Below are 27,658 nucleotides of genomic sequence, written 5' to 3'. Positions count from 1 at the left end.
TTAACAAGTGCATATGGTGGTCGCTTCCCACATCCCAGTGTGACATAATTTCTTATTGTATAATCTCTTATGACAATATCAATATCACATTAAGGCATCTGTCACAATAATAACCTCCATGTAGTAGTTCTTAAAAAACAGATGTTCTCAAAGTACTCGACAAAAAGGATATACAACAATGAATAGTGAAATATATAAAAAGTGATGCTTTTGGTTGTTTATGAAGACTATAGCTACTTTCAATTTGAACATACATTATTTAAGTTTCTGTTTACATCAACTAGACTGCATCATGATTGCATAGGGCAGCTGCTTTAATAATGTGCCTATACACACATGTATACGAGAAGTATTGTAAAATCTTCAGCCTTCAAGAACAAATATGGCAGTGAGTTAGGTTAAGTTGTGGTTAGGGTTATAGTCATATTTTTTACCAAGGAATTATGACCAGTTCCGGCTTCGCAGCTTCGCATAAAAGTAACAACCATGTTTGAAATGTTTCAAACAAAGCTCGGCAGCAAATCATTAGCCTCTTATCCACAGGCAAGGCTGGGTGTTATACACTATACACAGCTGATTTACTCCTGCTAAAAAGCCTTATAACTCTCCCTGCCAGTGTCTCAACCAGGGAAATAAGCTCTGCGGTGTAAAAATAGTACAGCTGTATAACAGTGGAAGGTACGAACAGCCATTCATAAAACACATGCCTTCATTAAGAGGTACAGAAGGTCGAAATATCACACATGTTGCTGGAATCCAAATCTCCAAGGTGATTTCTCATTGAGTGTGTGTTACTCTCACTCTTCCACTGTATCTCGGCCAAAGGAATGATCTCAGAGGGTAGTATAGCATTGGAATATATTGTATACAGTCAAGCCTGGGGTGTTAATTTAACTCACATCTTTATACGGTAAGTTAACAACAACAAGCTTGTCGATCGGCAACTTTCGTAGAAGAGATTTGGTATAGAGGGGAAAAAAGAAGAGAGTTCACAGGTGCATTGTGAGCTTGAAGATTGGCTATTCATCATGCAACAAAGCATATAGGGCTCAAGGTAAAAAATAAATGGGGGAAAACACAGCAGCCGCAGCAATGCAAGCTTCCATCCTGCAAATTATTAAGCAATAAGTGGTTTGAAATAGGCAACCCCATCCAACACCCGCCGCAATTTGTCCCTCTCTCGGCATGCAGCATTAATCTATCCCTCCGTCCATCCATGACCTGCCGTGCTCATGTCATCAACGTGGTAATGGTGTGTGACTGCATCGAGGGGATGTAGAGTGACACAGTGACCTAAGTCGATAGGACTCTCCTCTCCAGTCCACACAGACAACACACCATCAATACTTGAAATGATGAAGACAATAATCAGGGAAATTGTATTTATAAAGCTATGCATGCAAGCATTTAATGGCCTGGCAAGGGCTCTCTCTGTCTATATCTACATATATGTCTGTATCTTAATCTCTTTTCATCCTGCAGTCGTTTTTTGAGTATCTTTTGTTTTCGGCATCTGTCTTTCTGTTCTTTCACTCTGTTTTTCTTCTTGAAACAAGTTTGTGGATTCTGCCAATGTAGAAATGAGTCAGTGCTTGCGTTACACTGATATTGGTGATATACAGTATGGCATTTTGTTGTGCTTACTTCCTTACTGACAAATATACCTGTATAGTAACATGAATACAGAAATCACTTTCCAAAAATTGTATACCAGAATCCACTCTGATGGCTTTCGTTTACAAGCAAAAAGTGTGATTTTGACAACATAATTTGGATTTATATCATGCCCAGACAACTATAGAACCCAAGGTTCTACCTACATAGAACAATGCTTAAATATTGATGTATTTCACTCTTCTCTTCCTCTGTTTCATTCAATCTCCCTCTCTCTTCTCTTCATCCACTCTCCCCGTCTTTTCTTACACTTTCAATTTCACCTCTCACCGTCACTCATCCCTTTTGTAACCTATTTCCCCATACTCTCTCATCCTTCCTCCCCTTGCCCCCTCTCTCTCTCTCTCTCCCTCTCTCTAAGTGCTGCTTGTTTGGAGTGCAGAGGGAGTGTGCGTGTGCGTGTGCGTGTGCGTGTGCGTGTGCTGTGCTGTGCTGTGCTGTGCTGTGCTGTGCTGTGCTGTGCTGTGCTGTGCTGTGCTGTGCTGTGCTGTGATGTGATGTACTGTACTGTATCTGAGCTCTGCGCACTGAAGACCAAAGCGTCAAAGACCGTGAAATGTTACAGCTCTGTTGTTTAAAGCTTTTGTTACTCTCAGCCGTTCATCACTGACATGCAGTTAAACAAATCACTGTGTGTTTAAGAGCCTCCCGGGTTGGTGGTTGTCCTATTTTACACTCTGCAGGCAGTACTTCTCAAGCACTGGTTCGTGACCTGAAGACAGGTCACTGGAATTTAGGAATTGGGTCACTAAGGTGACTCTGTAGAGTATCTGACCAGACCAACAATTCTCTGGAATATAACAGCTAAACACTATCTAGGCTAGCAAGAGTAGACATTAATGTGAGCTTTGCTGACCAGCATTACCACTAGTACTGTAGGTCAGTAGGTTAGAAGTAAATATAAGGTAGGCTGTTTGTGTTTTTAAAAATCACACCCGTGTGAACTGAGTGGTGCAACACTGTCAGAACAGGCCAGCTTATGGAGTTCTGTGTCAGGCATGCCCAAATATGGAGTGTTGTGAGGTCAGAACAGGCCAGCTCCATATATGGACTCTGCACAAGGGCCCGGTCCAGAGCCTGGGCAGAGGCCTTTTTGGACAACTGTGGGTCCGACCGACTCGACACCGGGCACTGCATTCCCTGTGGTGGTGTGGAACGTGTGTGTCGAATTTGAAGTCGGTGCGGAGTTCTCGAGTTACGTGGTTTACAGACGTACACACAGAGACTTGATACATTTTAGGAATTTAGCTGATGACTTTAGGCAATGTCCACACAGGTGACTCTTCATATTGTGTTTCTGTGTGTCTTGATGAATAGCTGTTTCCTATAAGGACTAGGAGTTAGGTGTTAACTTATCTTTGTTAATACTTACTTCTGTTATAATGTCTTTTGTTTAGTGTTTGTGTGCTATACAAATAAACTTGCATTTCCATTTTCCAGGGGGATATGGGACTATAACAGACATGGCTGTTGCAGGGATCAAAGTTGTGATCCCTTGGTAACACGTCTTTCTAACCACTAGACCACCTTGCTGCTCTAGTCAATACATTACAGCTGGGAAACGGAGAAAAAAGAAGAAAATGAAGATGTCTGCACACACCCAGTACTCTAATGAATGTGTGTACTGTGTAGTACTGCCTTACAAAGGCAACCAGGCCAGCAGTAAGTACTATTTGTGATTTAAATGTCAAAGCTCTTGACTAGGGTTTAGATTTCATATCAACGGATATTATAGCCATAAATACTACTAAACGATATACAATCCCCTTCTGTACCAACAAAACGTTTGGTGGGACAGGAGACAAATTTAGAAGTAATTTTTTGGTGCTCTTTGGCTGTGTAGGGCAGCAGAGTCCTCTCACATTTCATAGTTAAACCCCAGCAGCTGGCTTCTTGCTGGACGCTGTCCTGTCAAAGACATTTTCACCGACTCTGTTTATCGAAACCATCGCTTCGAATTCCATGCAGAAGATGAACAGCCAAATATAACATGTTGTTTATTTCAGCTGCTAGAAAATGTGGCTAACAGCGCTGTCAGGGTTACGGGTGCAATTCCCCACTTGGTCTGTAAAATCTCTATGCCTGTACAACAAACGCACAACATTCGCCTTGGGGACTTCGGAGAAAAATTATTTATCGACAACACATGGATGGAAGTGATGGTTCAATGGTATAAAAGGAAATTAAATCTCATTGCCTTTGAGAGTCCGCCGTGCTGTCGAAGCCAAGCAGAAACTGATGTCCACTGTCACAGTGGACGGCACTTGAAGTTACTCTAACTTAAACATTAGCTTTTTGTCACTGTGGCAATAGTCAAGCAGATGTTTATTGGCATGAAAAACATGAAGGACGAGTTGCAGATCTATCAAGCTCACAGCGCATCAAAAACGGATGAGTTTGTGAGCTTGTATATAAGTTTTACGTTTAGTTGTAATATTTAACTAAATTCTCTATCGATTATCCCTCCGAAAAGCTCTTAGTCAAGTTTTATTCCAAACAAAGCAGAAAAAGATGTGGTACTTATTATAATTTGTTTACTTTGGTTACCTAGCAAAGGGCATCACTGTTGGCCTATTAGGGGCATCAGGGTTAAAAGAGACAGGGACAACAGGGTCTCTCATTCAATGCAAGTACAGCACAGTAGAAGAAAATAATTTAGTTACTACACACGGCATCAAACACAAGTGTTTGATCACTGGACTGTCTAATAACCTATACATTTAACTACAACTCCATCCTGAAAGCAACATATAGTATCGTAGAAAAAGGAGAGAGAGAAATGGAGAGTGAAGGAAACACAAGAGTGAGAGGAGGAAAGGGAAAGAGGGCGTTTGTGTGTGTGTGTGTGTGTGTGTGTGTGTGTGTGTGTGTGTGAGAGAGAGAGAGAGAGAGAGAGAGAGAGAGCTAGAGAGAGAGAGAGAGAAGGAAAGGATCGGGCTAATCTGTCTACGCTTGTAAGATTTACAAGGAGCAGAGGGTTGTGGCGGTAAGAGGAGGGATTACTGACACTCAAGCACACGTGTGCGCGCACACACGCACACACACACACACACACACACACACACACACACACACACACACACGCCAGTGTGTATCAGTCTAAGAGGGAGGATTAAACCACTCTTTCAGTCATTGATCTCTGTCACTGTTAGTCCTTCACTTACTGCTCTATCACTGTGTGTCTACACACACACACACACACACACACACTCACACACACACACACACACACACACACACACACACACACACACACACACACACACACACACACACACACACACACACACACACACACACACACACACACACACACACACACACACACTCACACACACACACACACACACACACACACACCAAATGGTGCTATATATCAATTTCATTATGGAGCAAGATGACTATGTAGTGTTTGAGTTCGTTTCACGTTTAGATCTGACTTCAAATGAATGTTGGTACTCTGGTTGGCCTCATGGTTACACACGCTGTCCTTTGTGAAGTCCCACATTTAATCCCCATAACAGAGGAATCTGAATCTGTCTTTCACACAGCACCTGCTTCCTTCTTCATGAAATCATTGATTGATTGATTGATTGATTTTAATCATAATATAAAAATGTATATTGGAGAAAAAAAAACATAGCCTACTCTCTCCCCCATTTTTTTAGTTTGTGTCTTGCTTCAAGGCATATTGAGCTTCGCTATTGCACGACATGTGGTTTACAAATAAAAAACTAAGTCCAAGGCAGATGATGTGATAATATATGTTTAAATCTAGCGGTCTGAATGTTACATCCATAATTTGCTCTAGATAATAACATGCACTTAATGGATAAAATCTAGTCTAGCCTGCCAATAGGTCAGACTTGTTACTTGTGCGTGCGCTCGCATGTGCGTGCGTGAGTGTGTGCGGGCGTGCGTCTATAGGATCATGTAGAATGGAATGTGAATGATTTATCAGTTGAAAACACTTAGCTGGTGCTTCTACCACCACTGGCATCTAAATGGGAAAGTGTGTGTGATGAGCGTGCGTATACGTGTGAGTGAGCACTGAGCGTGTGTGTGCACGTGTGTGTGTGTGTGTGTGTGTGTGTGTGTGTGTGTGTGTGTGTGTGTGTGTGCACACGCGTGTATGCACGTGAGCGCACTGGAACATTCAGTTGTGTGTGAGTGTGTGTGAGCTGTGTCTATCACAGTGCGAGTGATGTGTGTGTCAATAATGTCACTAATGCAGGATGGGTTTATCTGCTTCAGAGGTGTTACGGCACACACACACACTGAACTCAGACAACGGTTAGTCTGGAGGACATTAAACACTGTCATCTCTACAGCAGTGGGTCTCAGAATGGCGCCCGGGGACCATCAGAGGTCCTAGAGGGGGTACCAAGGGGTCCCATCAGAGGTCCTAGAGGGGGTACCAAGGGGTCCCATCAGAGGTCCTAGAGGGGGTACCAAGGGGTCCCATCAGAGGTCCTAGAGGGGGTACCAAGGGGTCCCATCAGAGGTCCTAGAGGGGGTACCAAGGGGTCCCATCAGAGGTCCTAGAGGGGGTACCAAGGGGTCCCGGGGACCATCAGAGGTCCTTGAGGGGGTACCAAGGGGTCCTTGAGGGGTACCAAGGGGTCCCCAGCTAAATGTGGTAATATAGCATAGACATCTGTTACAGTCTGTTGCTCTGTCTGCGAAGAGGTCAAATAAAACTATGTGAAAACATTTACACTATACACTACTTTTTATACTTAGTGATGTAAATCCAGTGTTCATTAAACTCTGAGAAAAAACCCATAAGGGTCCATTTCTACACTCTGAGATTTTAATTAACATGCAGTTATTTTTTCTATTCAGAACAAAGCATTCTAATCTACACCGTTTAGTGGACATTTCTCTCTCAGATTCAGTTACACAGAAGGCTGGGATGGAATTTAAGCCTGCACGCACTAACAAACCGTCAACATCAGAAATACCTCTCAGATCTCTGTCAGTCTCCTCTTCTCTGTTCTGCCTCTACGGCCCACAGTCTTCAGCCCAAATCCCTGTAAAACTGTTGCTGAGAGACAATCAATGTTAGCCAGGATCGTCTACAGCTAATCAATGGAGAGACACTAATTCTACGGCTATCTGGTCTCTTCATCTACCTCCCTCCTCCTCCTCCTCCTCCTCCTCATCCCCCCTTCATCTTCCGTGGCCCTCTCACTATCCCTGTAAATAGGTAGCCATGTTAAATTGTTGGATATTAGTGTGAGGCAACCTAAATTTAGTCCACTAATTGTATCTGTGCATAAATGTAGTGGTATTTCTTATTAGCAGTTGGTTGTAAATGTTACTGCGCTATACAATAGGACCTCAAGCGTATTCTATTATTGAACTTTGCTGGATGAGAATGTCTGCTTATAAATGCCAAAAAATGTCCACATCATATGTGGTGTTTAATGATGATCAATCAGAACGTAGCGAAGCAGAACAATGCAAACATATCTGTCATCAGGCACAACTGAGTCTCAGCCTCTCTCACCGTCCAAGTCACAGTGTGGTATGTGGAACTTCACTAAATGTTTCAATTTGTTTAAAAGCTAGCGGGCTCCGAGGAGTCCATTTTTCAGCCGTAGGCCTCATAAACCCCGCAGCCTAACCCTGCCCAACACCAACAGTCTGGCCCTCTTAAACACACACAGCCGTTTGAAAGAAAAGAAGCGTTTCACATCTTTGACTGCCTGCCCCCCCCCCTCCCTCCCCTGTAGCAGTCTGTTTTCAGCGGTGGCATTTCAACGGGGCTGCTGCATAAATCAAGAAGCGTAATAATCATTATTAAAAGAGCAATATTTACATAGCTGAACCCCGATGCACCTCCTGATCAGCTCAGAGGTTCTGCTGTCTCAGAGAGCAGGCCGCTGCTTTCTCACACAACAACCATCACAGAGTAGAGGGCGCTTGTGAAATACTCAGCCATGCATGCACGCACGCACGCGCACGCACACACACACACACACACACACACACACACACACACACACACACACACACACACACACACACACACACACACACACACACACACACACACACACACACACACACACACACACACACACACACACACACACACACACACACACACACACACACACACACAACATGGTGACAAAATGATGAAGTATTTTCTTCTGAGCTGGTGAGTCCAGGACCTTAAAAATATCACCTGCCTCACAGCATCATGTTTTACTCCAAAGGCTAAATAATACTTACACTGGACACATGCCCCTCTGTGTTGATGTGTGTGTGTGTGTGTGTGTGTGTGTGTGTGTGTGTGTGTGTGTGTGTGTGTGTGTGTGTGTGTGTGTGTGTGTGTGTGTGTGTGTGTGTGTGTGTGTGTGTGTGTGCACGTGCGTGCGCGCGAGCGTGCGGACAGGACTGTACAGTATTATTATTGTAAGTCAGTGACTAGAACACCCACTAGCACCAGTGATGTCATGCTGCTAAACTGTACTTTCTCAGACAGACACACACACACACACACACACACACACACACACACACACACACACACAATACCTTTGAACCCAGACAGGAATCCTTTTTTTAATAGTTTGACTTTACAGCATCACTCTGCTTTATAGGACAGGAAGGCTGGCTGAAGTACAGACAGGGAGGGTTTGAGAAAGAAAGGGTGGCATGGGCATGTTTCAGCGATGGAAGAAGTACTCACATGTTTTACTTTAGTAAAAGTAGCAATACGGCAATGTAGATATATTCTGTTACAAGTAGAAGCCCCATATTCAAAATGCAACAAGTACTAATTGTGCAGAATGTTTCAGAAGTTCAAAATGTATAGGCCTACAAATATTTTAAAAATAGCCATGCAATCTACAAGCTCAAAACGTGTCGCATCGTGACACATTGTGATCCTGTAGATCCGCCATTTTCAAATGGCCAAAAAATATAGAGAGCTGAAGTGGTGTGTGCGTTTCGAGGCTATTTAGACAACACGCAAGAGGCGACGGCGAGACACAGAAAGGGGAGGGTTGCCGTGTGACACAGTGAGTGTCAAACTTGTTTCATGGCGCAGTGCAGTGAGATCACCCGCTGCTGAGCCCCCCACAGAGCACACACCCCCCGAGTCCCCCGCAGACATCAGAGTGAAGCAACAAATCACTCAGTGTATCGCTGCACTCAAAACACACTGATCAAACATGCAACTGTATTATTATAGCACTAGAAAAAGAGTTGCGCACATACACACACACTTATTGTGCCGTATTATTACAACCACTGAACATGAGGGACCCCTGAAGGTTTTCTCCTGGAAAAATCAAGTTATTCTTCCTCCGTTCTAGAACCCTTTGGCGGTCACCGCGCCAACGTGGTGATGTCATATAAAGGGCCATTCCACCGTTCCGTTCCAGCAGAACATTCCTCTGACAGCGAGAGAGCGAGAGCGAGAGAGAGAGAGGAAAAAACGCTGTTTAACCTGGAAGTGCACAGCGTAAAAACTGACACAGACAGTCACCCAGTCATTATGTTATTATTAGATACGAAATACCTAAAGGTCCCTGGAGAAATACTGAATAGAAACAATATTTGTTAGAGAGGAAAAGAGATGTGGGATCCTGGTGGGCTGGTGAGGTAAGGTTGGAACCTAGTACGTATACCACAATGAGTTTTGAACCCAACACATAATAATGTGCTGGGTAATAATAATAAAGGTCACCCGTCTCCCTCTGTCTTTCTCTCATCATCCCCACCTCTTTCTATATGTGATGTAATATTGAAGAAATTAAAAAATATTCTCCACAAAAGAACATATAGGAACCACGATCATAGATCAGTTTCTATCATATACGTTAGAATATGAATTTAATCTGCTTTCTAGAACTCTTGACTACAAGTCAGTATCAGTAATTCTTCAGGAATACTGCAGGAATAATATTCTGGAATGCAAGACAGACAAACTGGACAACCTGAAGACTGACTGAGGCCCTGTGCTGAAATAGACTAGTAAACTAGACTAAATTCAGCCTTTCCATAAAAGTGTCTTAAAGAACTATCGTGACAATGAAGTGTACAAGAAACACACAGAGGATAATATTAGTTTTTCAGTGCATTCACGATAATAAAAGATTTTGAATTGGATGTCCAAGAAAAGGACTTTCCCCTTTACAACATTCCCATGTGCCTCATCAATGTCTCACAGTAACAAAATATTTGGAGACAAATTGAGCAAGTTGAGGATTTTTGAAGGTCTGCACTTTTCTCTGTTGTTGTTTTTCCTTGATTCCAGGCTATCAGCGTCATCCAGGGAAAACTCCTAGAGAGCCCAGAAGAGAGGTCACATCAGTAACCTCAGTATACTGAGCTGTTTTTACTATGCATTCTTCTCAATCACCATATGTGAATGAAATAACACCAATCCGAGGACCAGAGAAAGTAAGACATTTGGTGAGGGAGGAAAACAAACAAAATTGTCTGTTTATTCCTGTCACTTCCATGTCTACTCAGACAGCTCTTTACTGTCTTAGGACAAGAGAGACAAGGAATCTGTTTGTGTCAGTTATGAGGGCTTAGGCCATGATAATTCAACATCTGTCTTGTCTGACACAGTCTACTTATTGTTCACCTAATGCATCATAAATGTAGTATTCATCCAAGTTGCTGCTGTGTCCTCACGATGTAGTGACCCATTCAGTATTGAGCATCCGGTATTATCCGGCTAATATGGTGAACAATAAAAGTAGAATCACTTTGTCTCTCTCCATGGACCAATATGATCCTTGGCTCCATTAACCATTTAAGTCCTATAGGCCTATCAGTGTAGTGTATACATAGTGAATAGTGTAGTGAAAATCTACAAAGCATAGTATCGGAACGTGTTTCACTATATTGTACAGTCACACAATTTTGAAGACAGGAGTTTTCATATGAATAAAAATTATACAAATTATAATAAGACAACTTACTCAAGGGGGTTCACACTGTATAAATTAGAAATACAATGGTATGCCTCTACAGAAATCAACTGAATGATTCTCTCCAAAGGCTCCCAGTCAACCAGCAGTGGAACCATTCTGCTTGATCAATTTGTCCGGCTATAAAATACAGCAGTCCTACAAATCCTCTTTTATTCTAGCCCAGACATATAGGCAAGTGTCTTAATTAAAACTGGCCCTTCCAAGACACCATAGACAACATGACACTATCTCCTGATTGGCTATAGAACACACATCTCTTCCTGTTTTGGTGGGTATCAATAAGGGAGTTTAACAGCCGGTGAGTTTTAATGGGATTTGTGCGGAAGGGTCCTTTATCAATAGGCCTAATGACCGGTTTACTTTAGTTAGCTGAAGCCTGACGGCAACCTCTATGAGCCGATGGTAAGGAGAGATGTATTGGATTAACCTTTCTTCAGGGCAGGGGTTCCAAACATTGGCTCCAGACCCAGCATGGGCTGCGGCACTGGTTTCTGATGCGTCTGAAGCATTGGGGAGCATACCACTGAACCGGCGTCCCATGGTGAGGCTGAATTTAGTCAATATGGGTGCTGGGCTGAAAAGGTTTAGGAATGCCTGAAACAGGGGGTTTCTTATTGATAGAACAAAACAGAAAGAACCAAGCTGAACCAACTGCCCTCCTAGCGCCTCTCCGTTTTCTTCAACATATCCTATTCAATCCCCTTTTGCCACCTCTCCTTGTCAACCTCCCATATTTCCTATCGACTCCTCTTTTTCCTTCCCCTCTCCTCTGTGTGTGTGTGTCCACCTCACATTAGTCCCTCTCCTCTCTTATGCACTCTGCGCTATTTATCCCTGCCAGGTCGGAACGGCCGAAGGCGAAAGACAGAAGTCTGTCTGTCTGTCTGTCTGTGACCATGCTATACTGTAATCTCGAGCACCGCTGGATCGATCGCTGTGAATCTTTGCATGCACTCCCACTAGGGAGTCTAATCATCCTCATGGTGGCGCTATAACTCCCACTAGGGAGTCTAATCATCCTCATGGTGGCGCTATAACTCCCACTATAATGAGTCTAATCATCCTCATGGTGGCGCTATAACTCCCACTAGAGAGTCTAATCATCCTCATGGTGGCGCTATAACTCCCACTATAGGGAGTCTAATCATCCTCATGGTGGAGCTATAACTCCCACTATAGGGAGTCTAATCATCCTCATGGTGGAGCTATAACTCCCACTAGAGAGTCTAATCATCCTCATGGTGGAGCTATAACTCCCACTATAGGGAGTCTAATCATCCTCATGGTGGAGCTATAACTCCCACTATAGGGAGTCTAATCATCCTCATGGTGGCGCTATAACTCCCACTAGAGAGTCTAATCATCCTCATGGTGGAGCTATAACTCCCACTATAGGGAGTCTAATCATCCTCATGGTGGAGCTATCCCACTATAGGGAGTCTAATCATCCTCATGGTGGCGCTATAACTCCCACTATAGGGAGTCTAATCATCCTCATGGTGGAGCTATAACTCCCACTATAGGGAGTCTAATCATCCTCATGGTGGAGCTATAACTCCCACTAGAGAGTCTAATCATCCTCATGGTGGAGCTATAACTCCCACTATAGGGAGTCTAATCATCCTCATGGTGGAGCTATAACTCCCACTATAGGGAGTCTAATCATCCTCATGGTGGCGCTATAACTCCCACTAGAGAGTCTAATCATCCTCATGGTGGAGCTATAACTCCCACTATAGGGAGTCTAATCATCCTCATGGTGGAGCTATCCCACTATAGGGAGTCTAATCATCCTCATGGTGGAGCTATAACTCCCACTATAGGGAGTCTAATCATCCTCATGGTGGAGCTATAACTCCCACTAGAGAGTCTAATCATCCTCATGGTGGAGCTATAACTCCCACTATAGGGAGTCTAATCATCCTCATGGTGGAGCTATCCCACTATAGGGAGTCTAATCATCCTCATGGTGGAGCTATCCCACTATAGGGAGTCTAATCATCCTCATGGTGGCGCTATAACTCCCACTATAGGGAGTCTAATCATCCTCATGGTGGCGCTATAACTCCCACTATAGGGAGTCTAATCATCCTCATGGTGGCGCTATAACTCCCACTATAGGGAGTCTAATCATCCTCATGGTGGCGCTATAACTCCCACTATAGGGAGTCTAATCATCCTCATGGTGGAGCTATAACTCCCACTATAGGGAGTCTAATCATCCTCATGGTGGAGCTATAACTCCCACTATAGGGAGTCTAATCATCCTCATGGTGGCGCTATAACTCCCACTATAGGGAGTCTAATCATCCTCATGGTGGCGCTATAACTCCCACTATAGGGAGTCTAATCATCCTCATGGTGGCGCTATAACTCCCACTATAGGGAGTCTAATCATCCTCATGGTGGAGCTATAACTCCCACTATAGGGAGTCTAATCATCCTCATGGTGGCGCTATAACTCCCACTAGGGAGTCTAATCATCCTCATGGTGGCGCTATAACTCCCACTAGGGAGTCTAATCATCCTCATGGTGGCGCTATAATCTATAACAGGCAGATGTTTTTACTACTACTTTTCCATCCCTCACACAAATTGGTACAAATTATCTCTGTAGTCATGTGATCATGATGTATCTGTTGGAATTTTCATATTCCATTATGATTGGCTATGATTGTCTTCCAAAGGCAATTTTGCACAAATTGCAACAAATCATTACCATTATTCTGATTGGCGTCAAACTTTTCACCCTCACTCCCTCCCTCTTGTGTCTGTTCCATTTCATAGGATTTTAGTCTTTCTCCATCTCCCTTTCTCACAGATAGACAAAAATGCACACATGCCTGCAAGTGCTGTCAGTAATATGAAGTATTTCAGTCAAATCCTGATTCAAAGTGGCACGTGTTTAGTAACTCTATACAGAAAAGCGCTTTTCAACTGATTGTGGGCCAGGGACCACTATCCTGAGCTGGGGACCACTGTTCCGTCAGGTGGGGATATGGGTTAAGCTTAGGGTTGTCTTGAGTGTCTTTATAGTGGCTATACTTATACTGCAGTGTTGGGCAGTTACAGGTTCTCATATCATTTCCTGGCTCTAAACTTGTCCTGTACTTAATATTCAGGCATGCCAGTGTTGAAGAAAACACTCCCGCAGACACATAGTTGCAAAAGATTTAAAAACAAATCTCTATCTTCATTGCTTCATTGGGCATGCTGAAAAAGAGCACTCGTGCTCAGCATATAGAGCGCCGCAGGCCCGCCCCTTTCAGAAAAGCGAGTGGCCCAGGAAATGAAACCCCAATGCATTCTTCCATCGGCACTTCTAATATAATTTATTTAAAGACGGTTACGCCGCGGACAAAGCCAATTCGGAGCGTGAGGAATCATGATAATGAACACAATGTTTTGGGCCGATCAAATAATTTATAAGACAAAAAACAAAACAAATAGTGTTGTCTCCTGACTTTCTTTTCTTCTTTCTAATGATTTGATCGGCCCAAAACATTGTGTTCATTGTCATGATTCGTCACGATCCGAATTGGCTTTGTCCGCGGCGTAACCGTCTTTAAATAAATTATATTAGAAGTGCCGATGGAAGAATGCATTGGGGTTTCATTTCCTGGGCCACTCGCTTTTCTGAAAGGGGCGGGCCTGCGGCGCTCTATACCCTGGGTAAATAAAACGTTTTTTTGTATTATTATTATTATTATTTTTACAACTCATCCAGAACTTCACAAGAGCTGATCCTCTTGAAGTACTTTTGGAATTGAAGACAAGCCTCCACAAAATGACTATACTGATAATGATAATATAGTCTTTATATGTCCCCATATCATACAAATTGACAAAAGACCAAAAGATTGTGGTCAACATTTCCTCCAAATTAAATGAAAGAAGTAATGACAAAAATAAAAAATATATATCTTTATTTCCTACACTTACTGAATGCATGGTCATGGACATGGTCAAAATCCCAGTAGTAGTAGACCTAATAAAATAATAATAATAATAATAATAATTGGCAAAGCCTTGAACAAACTCGCAAGATAGCTCCATAGTTTAATGTAGTGCAAAGTTTGAAGGCAAGGTACCAGCCTGCTCAAATCGCACACGCAGAGACATTGTTTCATGAAATCCTTATCCATTGGTTTATACACGATGGTAATCTATGGAGGCAAAGTGAGCTCAATTATGAATTGAAAACATGCCAAATGAATACATTGTTACATGGTTGGTTCAGTTTGAATTGGACTCAAAAGACATTTAGTGACTATAGACACAACCTTTGACATTGTTTCTGGTTTGACACACATTTTGACCTCTATTAACCAAGCAGGAAAGCTCTATTATTGGTGGTGAGAATATCAGCACTTTCGGAGGACACAAGGGTTAAATAAATAAATACCTCTAAGGTAAAATGTATGTAAAAAATGTAAACGTAAAAATATTCAGTAATTCCGTAATTAACATACAAAAATGGCACAGATGAGAACGCTCTGATGGGACCTGATCCCAGGCCAGGAAGAGACACACATGCGGATCAGAAGAGATGGGGGTCTTAACCGCAACGTCATCTGTTGGCACACTAATTTATTGTTCCCACAACGGATCTCTAGTGTTTTGGAAATGAACTCTCTCCAAGTGTTCAAAATCAATCAGAAGCCCTTCAATGATCAGTCATGTTGGACTTGGCCCATGCCCTGAATGACCCCCATCACACACACACACACACACACACACACACACACACACACACACACACAGTCACACACCCTGCGGGGTGCTGTGGTTAGAGAAGAGAGACTGATATCCAGGCAGCCAACGACAGACTGACCTTTACCAGAATGGCCTCCTGGGAGTCATCTATCTATCTATCTATCTGACTGACTCCGTCCGTCCCTCTGTCCCCTTCTCTGTCCCCCTCTCTGTCTTGTCTGTACCCCCTGTCTGTACCCCCTGTCTGTCTATCTGTACCCCCTGTCTGTCTGTCTGTACCCCCTGTCTGTCTGTCTGTACCCCCTGTCTGTCTGTCTGTCTGTCTTTCTGTCTGTGTCCGTCTGTCCGTCCCTATCGCGCCTTCCGTCTGAGAGAAGACACAAACTCTCCTATAGCAGCTAATGTTAAAGTAGCTGTATGCATGTAACTGACCACTGACTTTCTCCTCCAACTGTGTGGAAACAGGCTGATCAATGAACACAACAAAGTTATACACACACACACACACACACACACACACACACACACACACGTGTATGATAGCATCACACAATAGAATAAGAATGCCCTTACCTCCCAGAGATGTCGAGTATTCCTGACAACTCCAGACTGGAGTTTGTCCAAGAATAGAGGGACTCCCTGGAATGGACCAATCCACGTTCCTTGGGGGATTCTCTGGGCTGCACAGATCCCATAACCCAGGCCCGGTACTGTACTGGTACACAAACACACCTGCACAACCACAGGGAAAATACCAAAACAAATCAAAATCAAAACTATTGTTTAAAAAAAAAAATCTCGCAGACAGCGAGAACCAGGCAATCTGTTTCTAGAATGTCTTTCTAGAAGTCAGGCATCCAGTCTTACCTCTCTGGGTAGGTCTCGGAGCCAGTCGGGGACCTCTGGAGGCGCCACAGGGGCTGCAGTGCTGCTTGTCCCCACCAGTCTCCTCAGTGAGTGGAGAGGACCATGCATGGGACATTCCCCATTCCTGTTGTCTGCACACATATCACACCCTGGGACAAAGACACACACACACCAACCCTGTCATGTCTTGTTATGTGACATTCAATAGTGGCCGGACGACTCTCTGTTCAATTAATATATAGATCTACTATAATATATTTAAGCAATAAGCCACGAGAGGTCTCAGGTTACCGGGTATTTTACACTGGCTGGGGGCGTAGGCGGAGGGTCTTCTGCCCCGCAGCCAGTGTAAAATACCCGGTAAGCTGGGGCCTCAAGACTCAAGTGGCTTATTGCTTTTCTAAAACGGTTACAAACATTATAGCAATATTAACCTAATAAAACTATTACATTCACAAAAGTATCTACGCTTTGCGCCACCAGAGCGAGCGAGCCAGAGCCACAACACTTCCTTGTTTTGCTCCGCAAGTAGGCTATGTGACGGGAGAATAGCGCTTGATATCTTTACGGGGCTGCCTGGAGCCACACATTCACAGTCATATGAGGCGGGCGGTGCTTAGACGCCCGCACGACATGTGTTTGTAAAGCAATGAAGCGCTCCCCTTCCCCAGTTCAGCTACAAGGCTGCAGTTTGATACAAAGTGATTGAAGGAGTGGGCAGTGTTGCCAACTCTCCACTAACGGAAGTAGCTAGTGGCTCCTCGAAAAGTAGCTAAAAGTCGCCAGGGGTGGGATATGCGCGCGCGTAGCGCGCGCCGCCCCTAGCGACTTTTTTGCGTCCCTAGCGACTTTTAGGCGCCCCTAGCAACGGAAATATGTAGCCAGCCCAGAAAAGAAATTGTGATTTATGTGCACTTAGTTTGTATCATCTCTTGCTGTTTTTTTCATATTACAATGAGTTTAAACGAGCAGCGAAATTTCAGAGTTCAGACCACAGCACAGAGTGCCTCTGCAGCTGCTGCGTCGAAAAACCCCTACCCATTAAAAAACAACAAAAAATAAAATCCTCTCCAAGGACCATCACCTTACCGTGGTGGCTGCCTGACACTGTTTTTTTTACACTGTTTGGATTTTATCTCTGGCGCATATCTGGCGCCTGTCAACACGATTTGTCCCCAATTCACTGAGGAAAAAAAGCTAGATTTCTCGCCAGAAGCTTTTCACTAATTCAGTCGCTAGGGGGGTCTGGAAAGAAGCTAAATATGGCGACAAATCCGCTAAGTTGGCAACACTGGGAGTGGGTTATCGGTGAGTTTACACCGGTCACGTGACGGTAACCAGCCAATCAGAATGAAGTATTGGGACTACCCGTTTTAGAAAGAGATAATAATAGACATTTCTACTATGTTGTACTATATTAATATCGACTATTAGTACCATTTTGTGTTACTGTGTTGTATGACAGGATACAAAATATTAGGAAAAAAGGCCACCTACGGAAAATACTAATATCTAATGAACGACAGAATATATTGAAAATAGAGCTTGCAGAATTGGTTACACTGAAGGCTGTAGCAAAATATGTCACAGATGTTTAATTATTAAAATTCCCCTTTTTAAAATGTACTCCCCCGTCTGCCTCTTAAGCTGCATGGTGCATCTGAGAAGCCTGCAGGCTTTGTTCTCAGACAACTTCCTCTGAGGGAACTTGTTATTTATAACAAGCTGGTTGCATGGATTAAAGAAAAAACGTAATCTCACAACTGAAAATGACCACGTTCTAATGTGTGATTTGTGAAACAGTTTGAAAGGAGCCCCCCCACACTAGCATTGATTCTTGAGCAATGAACACAATATGTAAAGTTATGATGTTTTAGTAATATTGTTCCTGCTGTTCTATACTGCCAACCAGCTGTAGAAATCGGATTTCTTCAATTTTATGAAAGATGCTTCTGAACATATTGCTAGTTTGATCACTTATCACTTATCTAATCTAATCTTAAATACTAACCCCGAACTAGCCAATCTATAAACTCTCAATTTTAAATTAAATGTGCATAGTGCTGTACCTAGTGCTGTACTTTGTTTTTCTTTCTTTTTTTTACCATTTGTATGATTATTATTAGTAATAGTATAGTAGTAGTAGTAGTAATTGAAGTGTTGGTGGAGGTGCTGCTGTTGGTTGTAGTATAATTTAGCCCTCTTTTGGATTATGCAGTTCAGCGATGAACAGAGAAAATAAATGAGAATATCTAGTTATCCCCCAGGGAAATTGTACACATATATACAAGTTATCCTGTTACATTCACCACACATGCAGAGGCAGAAATTTGCCTATACACATTATACACTTATAAACAAGTTCCATCGCTATTTTCCCCATCATTGTAAATTACACAATACTCACTCACACGCGCACGCACACACGCACGCACACGCACACACACACACACACACACACACACACACACACACACACACACACACACACACACACACACACACACACACACACACACACACGTTTTAATTATTTATTTATGTCCACATAAGAGAGACACAGATATTTACAAGGTGCTGTACAGAATGCAATCAGCAAATCCCAGACAAATACCCACACATCTTCAGGGGTACAAGTAATCAGCCTATGAACCTTTCTGTTCACAAAAACATCACTGCTTCATTAAAAATAAACTTATTACTTAAACTTATTATTATTAATTTCTGCTTATACATTCCTATGCTTCCTGTTTTTATTGGCCTTTTATATTATGTGAATAAATTCTTCTGTGAAGCACTTTGCAACATATTGAAAGATACTCTATAAATAAACTGTATTATTCTTATTATTCTAATCTAAAAGTAATCTCAAAGTTGAACCATTAAAAATGTTTTCAGAATTTACTTTATGACAATTAACTTTTAAAGTTCAATAACTCCCTTAGGACTGTTTCAAGAATAATCCAGTATCAGTAGGCTACTTGTACTAAGAGTGTTGCATCTATTCGGACAAGCATGGACACTTTTTAAACTTGTGTATACGTATAGGACTTGTATACTGTATATCACCAGGTATATAGAATTTCTGTCTTTTATTTTTATTTTCCTTTCCATTCTGTCCATGTATGATATTTTAATTTAATATTGTAAAAGGAAGGGAGAGAGAGAGAGAGAGAGAGAGAGAGAGAGAGAGAGGATATCATGCCGTAAAGAACACGGCCAGCAGTGGAAAGGACTACAGCCTTATTTATGTGCTACTGTACTCTTACAGGTAGCCTACTATACTGTACCCCCAACCAAAATCACTTTCTTTCTATTGATGACTCACCCCATGGAGACTTGAATTCATGGATATTTGTTTATTCCTAAGACAATGATTTGATGACCAGCTACTTATGTTCTCTATCTCTATACTCCCTATTGTATCTTCATGGGGAATAGAAGGGGAACCACTGCTGCTCATCCAATTACTGCCTTTGGAATGCGACAAAAACAAACTCCATGAATTCAATCACCACGGAGTGAGCGAGAAAGAAAGCCATTTTGCGGGGGAACTATATGCCTTTAACAGAGTCACCAGTATTATTATTTTTTAATACACAAGCAGCAACCGATGAAAACATTATATTTCTTTATGTTAATGTGTGTGTGTGTGTGTGTGTGTGTGTGTGTGTGTGTGTGTGTGTGTGTGTGTGCGTGCGTGCGTGCGTGCGTGCGTGTGTGCGTGCGTGCGTGTGTGCGTGCATGCGTGCGTACAACATGGTGTCATATTTTGATAATAATTAATGACATTTATTCTCCACTAGATAGCATGGAGTAGTTTATTCAGCATGCACCTCTGCCCACTGAAGCGTTCAGTTTAACGGCATGTTAAACTGTGTACATGTGCATGAATGACCGCACGTTTGTTTGTTGTGTGTGTGTGTGTGTGTGTGTGTGTGTGTGTGTGTGTGTGTGTGTGTGTGTGTGTGTGTGTGTGTGTGTGTGTGTGTGTGTGTGCGTGCGTGCGTGCGTGCGTGCGTGTGTGCGTGTGTATGTGTGTGTGCGCTTTGAAATTTGAAACTTTGAAATTAATAAATACCGGACACTGTGAACTACAACCAATCTTTTCATGGCACAATGTTAAACTGATGGAAGAGGTTATATCAATACACGGTTGTCCTTTCTGCTCCAGAAAGATGGTAGGCCTAATCTTACAGACTATGAATGATGACAGCTCAGGACAACACCAACACACATTTATATGAATGCAAATAGTTCCAGCCCTAGTAGTACTGCATGAGGTTGTCACGGAATTGTTTGTAATAACTTACTATACCAATGTCCAAGGAACTAAAAGGGGTAAAGCCATATGTTCTATATATTTTCCGATAGGCCTCCAATCTCTCCAGGTCTAAATTAAAATTTCAGGTGGGGATACCACTTTTATCCAATCAGGAGAGAGAACCCCACGGAGATGATTTATCAGTTCCAATTTAATCTGCTAATTTATTGCACTTGATCTGAGAATGTATTTTTATCCCACTATTTTGTAACCCATTTTTCACCCCTGTGTCAATTATCTAAATGTGTTCCTGGGCTCTATACACACCCTCCGCCAACCTAGTCCCCATATATGTGGGACATGGGGAGAGCAACGGACTTGAACTCATGCTTCCTTCATTTCTGAGTGTCCAAGTTACTCCTTTACACCTGACAGGGGGGAGTTTTCCTGGTTGGACGTAGCGCGTGGAAGGAGCACGTTATTCCAACCAGTTCCTTTCCCCTTCATCAGGCACCCCGGCTGGTCAGGGGGAGGCAGTTTAGAGACCAGGATTACTGCATGTTTTTTGTGAGGGTACCTACCCTATAGGGACACGGGGAGAACATGCAAACTCCACACAGAAAGTCCCTTTCGCCAACCCCGCCTCGGGGTCACTGATGACGCGGAGGAGGAAACACGCCGCCAGCACCCACAGTGTCCTGAGCGGGAATCGAACCCAGGACCTTCTAGCTGTGAGGGGTCAGATCAACATATGGAATGAATTCTGTACTGGCCATATATGGAGCGTGTCTTGAGTGTACAGGCTTTGATGAGGTCTGAGGTCATATGGAATGTCAGAACAGGTCAGCTCCATATATGGAGATCTAATGGTGGCAGCAGGGGCTGTGGGTTTGATGAGGTCAGATCAACATATGGAATGTCAGAACAGGCCGTTACGCTATATACATAGTATGACATGCAGATTATTACTATATACATAGTATGACATGCAGATTTCTCCCTCTACTACCATTTCACCCATTGACCACACGCAAGTGTATATGACCACGACCGTGCATGGACTGATTATCGTATGCCCTCTGAAAAAACCTAGAACACAACACTGCAATTAACTAAATCCTTCTAAATAGCAGCCCTAATAGCTAAGATATAAAATACCATGTGGTATCAAACATATAAATGAAGAAGATGACGATGATTATTGTAAAATAATGCAAAAGTCTCCACACCAATTAATGCTGCAAGTGCATTTGGGAGCATCAATAATGGTGTACGGACTCTTTATTCTTGCATTGCTAGTACTGTTTTTTTATTCCAGGACACAACGTAGGTTTTTTTGGATGTGCGTGTTTTGTGCGTGTTTTAAAGACTCTTTTTCTACTTGATTATTGTAAAGCACCCATATCAAATTGCTATATTAACAGCATACCATCTCTGTTGAATGGTACATTTTTAATAAATTTTTCTACCACTAATAACAATACGTTCACAGCACTTCTAAACAGTTCTAGAGTGCTGAACAATGATCCATCCTTAACCACTTAAACCCTGTAACACCCAGGGGTCTATATTTGGACTCTTTTTTCCCTCTACACCAAATCTCTTTATAAGTCAGTCCGGTCAATCAAGTATAGGGTGGTTAAGACGCAGAGCTCTTCTCCATTTCAGACTGATGAACTGACTGTGAACTTGTTATGGCGTGTTCCTCCACATGGTCCATCATTCAAGCAGAGTATTCTCTAACATCCATCCCGTGTGTTTAGACAGCACCACTCTCTCGGACACTCAGCACCGGACCCGTTTACACTGACGCGGACAACCTAAAAAACGCTGCAGTGCAGAGTCAGCCCTTCAAACTTTATACTTTTTACCCTACAAAATCCTGAGTGTTCATTTAACTGACATTGTGTACGGTCTCCAGAGATAATTAGCACAGAGGAATTTATATTAGTGCATATAAATACATTTACATTTTTGTTGGTATTCAGCTGATACTTAAGAGTGCTGTAGAGTAAACATTGAGGATCAATGATTGATCCTCAAACTTAAACCACATATAGGGGCACAGATCACAGAATCACAGCACCCAGGCAAAGAGCCCCACGATCCATGGAGAAAAGCTGCTATAGGCAAAGAAATAAAAGCCATGGGAGAAAAGGTAGAAACATGCCGTTTTAGGCTTTCAGCTGAAATGCTCGGACTTCTATACAACAACAAACGATGCTCTCTGACATTTCAATGTTTTGTTAAAACTAAGCCTCATTCACAACGACTCCTGCAGCAAAATGACACTTAACATGAACAGCCTGCGCTCACGATACTGCATGCATTTCCAAAGTGGAGGCCACACACACAGGCCTTTACGCACTTACGCGCAAATATATACACACACACACACACACACACACACACACACACACACACACACACACACACACACAGGTTTCTCAAGGCACAGATGTAAACAAATTGATTTGATGAACTCCTCACAAGACGTGATTCTGCAGTCTAACCTTGAGTTCAAAAACCATTGAGAAACAGCTGGTATTATTGGTCTACTCGATATCTTGTCCCCAGGCTGCGGAAATATAATGAATGAGAGATATATGACACTTCTATGTCTGTAGGCTAATTGTGTTATGACACCAAAAACATTCCTATGCAGCTATACTGTACTCAGCAATTAAAGTTAAGTTGACTCTAATGTGTTCTTTTCTCCATGACCTAAACTTCTATTGTAACTTCTAAACAATTGTATACGATCTGTTACGTGTGTGTGTGTGTGTGTGTGTGTGTGTGTGTGTGTGTGTGTGTGTGTGTGTGTGTGTGTGTGTGTGTGTGTGTGTGGGTGTGTGTGTGCGTGTGTGTGTGTGTGTGTGAGGAGGAAGTGAAGGTGAACCAGTCTATATGAAATTGTTGGTGGAGTTGCAGATTGCACATTAAAACCCTATGGATAAATTTAGTTCCATTTGTACACTCAGAGTTAAACACTCAGATATGCAGTGCAATTACAAATTACACAAAGAGCTGTGCGTCCGTGCGTGTGCATGCGAGCAAGCGCGCAATGTGTATCAGTTAGGCCTACGCCACCTACTTGAGAGAGGGACTGTGTGTCTGTCTGTGGAAGATTGTGTTTGTATGCATGTGGGCCCATGAAAATGTTAAAACGTCACTTATGATGTTATTTGAGAAAACCCATAATAAACAGTCTGTCTTTACTGTCAAAATGGCATTTTGGAAAACAAATATACTACAATAAGAAAATATAATCATTCCATCACAAAGTGTTTAGGTTAAAATAGACATTTAAAAAAAACTTGGTCCAGACTAATCTCTTCAAACAATTCATGCAACATTCTATTGCTCATTCAAATGCATTCAAAAGTCATTCAAATGCAATCAAATTGAATAATAAATAAATAAATTGCATAATTTAAACAAATTCATAGCCAATATGTTTATTGCAAAATATTGAGCAAAACTATTTCCTTAAACAATTATGACAAAATAAAAGCCTAAATAAAATGGACTAATGGAAGATGTTCAATTTCATTGCCGGTGGTGTTGGAGTTGTTTTTTGTGTACAATTCTGTCTTTTCATTTATAGACTTGGAGCACTTGAAATAAGCCTGTATGTCTCAAACTGCTTGTTCAACGTAACTGTATTCCAGATTTGGGACTGCATCTGATAGTAAATGACCCATGGTGTTAATTAAGGTTTTTCTGGTTAAGCACCTCTCAACCACATACCACATTCACATATCATATCACAATGGAGATTTGACAGATGCATACAAATTATGTATTATATATATATCATAAATTAATTAATGAGGGGAATGAAGCAGTCAAACATGTGGATGACTGTGTGTATGGGGACTGGGGGGTAGATAAAGAAGTCATGCCCCCCTCCCTCCCTATACTCGTCTCCTTCCCTCCACACAGGCACGCTCGCGCGTGTACGCAGACAGTCACACTTGCATGCGCGCGCGCGCGCACACACACACACACATACACACACACACACACACACACACACACACACACACACACAGACACACACACACACACACAGACACACACACACACACCCCTGTACCCCCAGAGACCTCCATAAGGCCGTGTTGGGATGATAAATAGAGGGCCGGTGGCCGCTAGATCGATCCCCCCTTCCTCCCTCTCTCTCCCTCTCCCCTCTCTCACTCCACTCTCTTCCACAAAACTATACAGCAATTAATTGCGGCTTGTCCCCACATCGCTCATCGGGCCTGCTGGCACGTATCGACGGAGATTACTGCTGATGGCCAGCTTTATCACCGTAAATATACAGCGGGCGGCTCCTCAAAGCCCGCTCTTAATATACAACGGCGTTTTGCCCCCACGGGCACCACCCCGCAACGCTGTCACCCCTAGCTGGGTCACTGCTCAAAGATGAACTTTTAATATACACCGGCAACATGGCCGAATGGCTATTTTAGACAGTTGTATCGCTATGATAACCGATATCTGTATAGCCTATAAGTGACCCGCAAACGCAAACTGAAACCCCAGGGTTTTGACAAAACAAAAGTGTCCTGGAGCAATTTAATTTTCACTTCAGAAAACTATAGGTATATAACTACGATCATGTAGGAATAAAGTATAGTCCTATATGTGTGATTAAAATCAAATGAACATATTTTAATTCTGAGACAAGAAGAGGTGAACAGGCATTTAAAGATAAGTAAATATGTGTTATTTCGTATTTTATTTTGTTGAATCGTCAACAAATCAAATAAAAACAACAAAACGATTTGAAGCCACTCTATTTTGTGACGCAATTAATCAATTGGGCCTAGTCGTTATTTCAATAGAGCTATAGAGGCCTTCTTTAAGTTGCCTTGTTATGCATGAAGTAAGTCAGTTAATATCAACAAAACCCACCTAAATGTTGTGACATTTGATAATTGCGTGCAAAATAAGTGCGTGTCGGCAGACTCGGCAACCCACAATTTGGTAGCAGAGAACAATAATTATAACAGGCTTTAATTATGTATAAAGTAATACAAAATTAAAAAATGTAAATCTGAATTATTCCAATGAAACAATAATTTTACAGATCCGATCAATAGCTTTCAGTTGCTTGTTGCGTCAATGGGAACGCCTTATTGGCACGAGCGCATGCGGATGGAGACACCATCAAAAACTTTAGGCTATATGTCGAGCAAAAAAGTCAAGCAAGTTGGTGGACCACTTCATAAATCCTTTTTTCAAGCAAGAATATAAATTGTATAAAAGGGCACACTTCACTGGTTTAAAGTGTTCTGGTTTAAAATAATGCAGGCCTATAGGCCCTATTACAGATGTTTAAAAGTGTGTCACTTGCAACAACAATAGCCTATTATAGGCCTATAGTAGGTCTATTATGTTTGACGGTGAAGTTTACTTCCACAGGATTGATTGTTATGGATTGAAACGCATGCAACTCATGAAGCTCACGTGCGCGCACACGCACATATCCACATATAAAGCGACTATAGGCTTTGACTAAATTATTATTATTTATTTATATAATTTTCCTGTGGGGATGGGGAGAAAGCATAACATTTTTACTATGTAAAAATATTAAAAAGCCCTTTTCTAAAAACGAACCCTCTGTAGAATAATAAAGCAACAACACTATAAACCCAAACTCCCATGCTATCTCAAACTATGGGGACTTGCGTCCTCGTCACGGATTCGGAACCCGGCGTGCAGTGACCTTTGAACCTCGCCCCTCCATCTTTCCTGTCTGTCCTGTCAGTGGCGTGACAGTGACAGTCACTAAAGCGTGCTGCCCAAATACAACAGATGTCAAATGCGCTGTATAGCCTATATGCAATAAAAGCGAGAGAGCAGAGGATAAGAGGTAGCTTGCCAATGATATTGGTGATATTGGTTATATATAAAACGATAGCTATCGTAATTGTGGCTTTGATTTATAGCCTTCATAAATAACTCAAATCTGACAATGTTGGTGTGTGTGCATGCAGCATGAGGGAAAAAGAGCCATACATACGGTTGTTGGTGTCGCCTGTATGGTTGTTGAGAGGAATAATTTCCATCCTCTGCTGTCCGTACAGATAGTAGTCCAACTCCTCTGAAGTGAGTTTGAATCGCGAAGAAGTCCCTTTACTGTCATTCCCGTTACTCTTGACGCTGGAGGACACGACCCCGACCACTCCGCAGCTCTGCTGCTGCAGGCTGTGAAGCTCCTTGGCCTGTTGGAGCAGTCCCACGGCCGGATTATGATGGTGGCCGTGACTTTCCGGGGGAATCACCACCAAGTCAGCGCCCCCGCTTGCGCCGCAGACAGGCGCCAAAGTCTGGCCAAATAACGCGATCTGCTGGGGAATGGGGAGCTGGGACAGTCCGGCCAGGGAGGAGGCGACGACCGAAGGGGTCGAGGAGGAGGACGAAGGCGTGAGAGCTGTCGAGGAAGAGGAGGACGAGGAGGAGGAAGACGAACAGTTGTTGGAGGAGATGAGGTGGTTGTTGAGCCGGGAGTGGCGCAAGCTCTCCACGGGGATGGCGACGCGGTCCGGCGGGAGGAGCGGAGCCAGACTCCCGCCAGCCTTGAGCTGGGCCTGCGGAAAGAGCTGCTGCCAGTGCTGGAGGTAGGACGGGTCCACTTTGAGGAAAGCAGAACCGCTGGGGTCGCCCGGCTTTAACATCGCAAACTGGAGGCTGCATGGGAGAGAGACAGATCAGATTGCATGGGGACAATATTTTGAACCACTAAACACAACACACAGAGAAGACTATTCATCCTGCAGTGGACTTAATGTCACAGTTCATATTTTAGTCTATGGGATGCTAAATATAGTTAGTTTACTGTCAATGCATAATTAGGCTAAGACGCTTGGAAAGTGTCGGAAGAAACTATAAAGTCGAGTGGAGATTTTAATTGAGTATCCACACAGATTCACAGAATGTTTAATTTGCATGCTGACTGAGGAATAATGGGATCTATGCTGACCCTGTTGGTAACACCAATACAGCGTAGGCTATACCTGAACAATTACCACATGGCCACAAGTCGTTGTTGTCGATCTTAGACTCAAGTAGCCCACATAGCCTACACAAGTTAGTAAATTACCAATATTGGCACAAACGCGCAGTAAAGAGAGCATGCAGGCACATACTGTAATAGCTG

General features: G+C 42.8%; 1 protein-coding gene across 1 annotated transcript in view; it reads right to left on the bottom strand.

The window, feature by feature from the left end:
• Positions 1-27,658, bottom strand: part of prdm6 (PR domain containing 6) — a 57,349-nt gene that overhangs the window by 29,390 nt on the left and 301 nt on the right. Inside the window, exons 2-4 of the mRNA XM_080766477.1 lie at positions 26,522-27,189; positions 16,221-16,369; positions 15,927-16,085 (exon numbers count right to left, since the gene is read on the bottom strand). Coding sequence (XP_080622603.1) covers positions 15,927-16,085; positions 16,221-16,369; positions 26,522-27,176 — 963 coding nt within the window. The 5' untranslated portion in view covers positions 27,177-27,189. The remainder of the gene's footprint in view (positions 1-15,926; positions 16,086-16,220; positions 16,370-26,521; positions 27,190-27,658) is intronic.

Source organism: Protomyctophum bolini (genome assembly GCF_963924005.1).
Source record: "Protomyctophum bolini genome assembly, chromosome: 6".
Classification (NCBI taxonomy): Eukaryota; Metazoa; Chordata; class Actinopteri; order Myctophiformes; family Myctophidae; genus Protomyctophum; species Protomyctophum bolini.
Note: the sequence above shows the minus strand (reverse complement) of the source record. Positions and strands in the feature narration are given on the sequence as shown.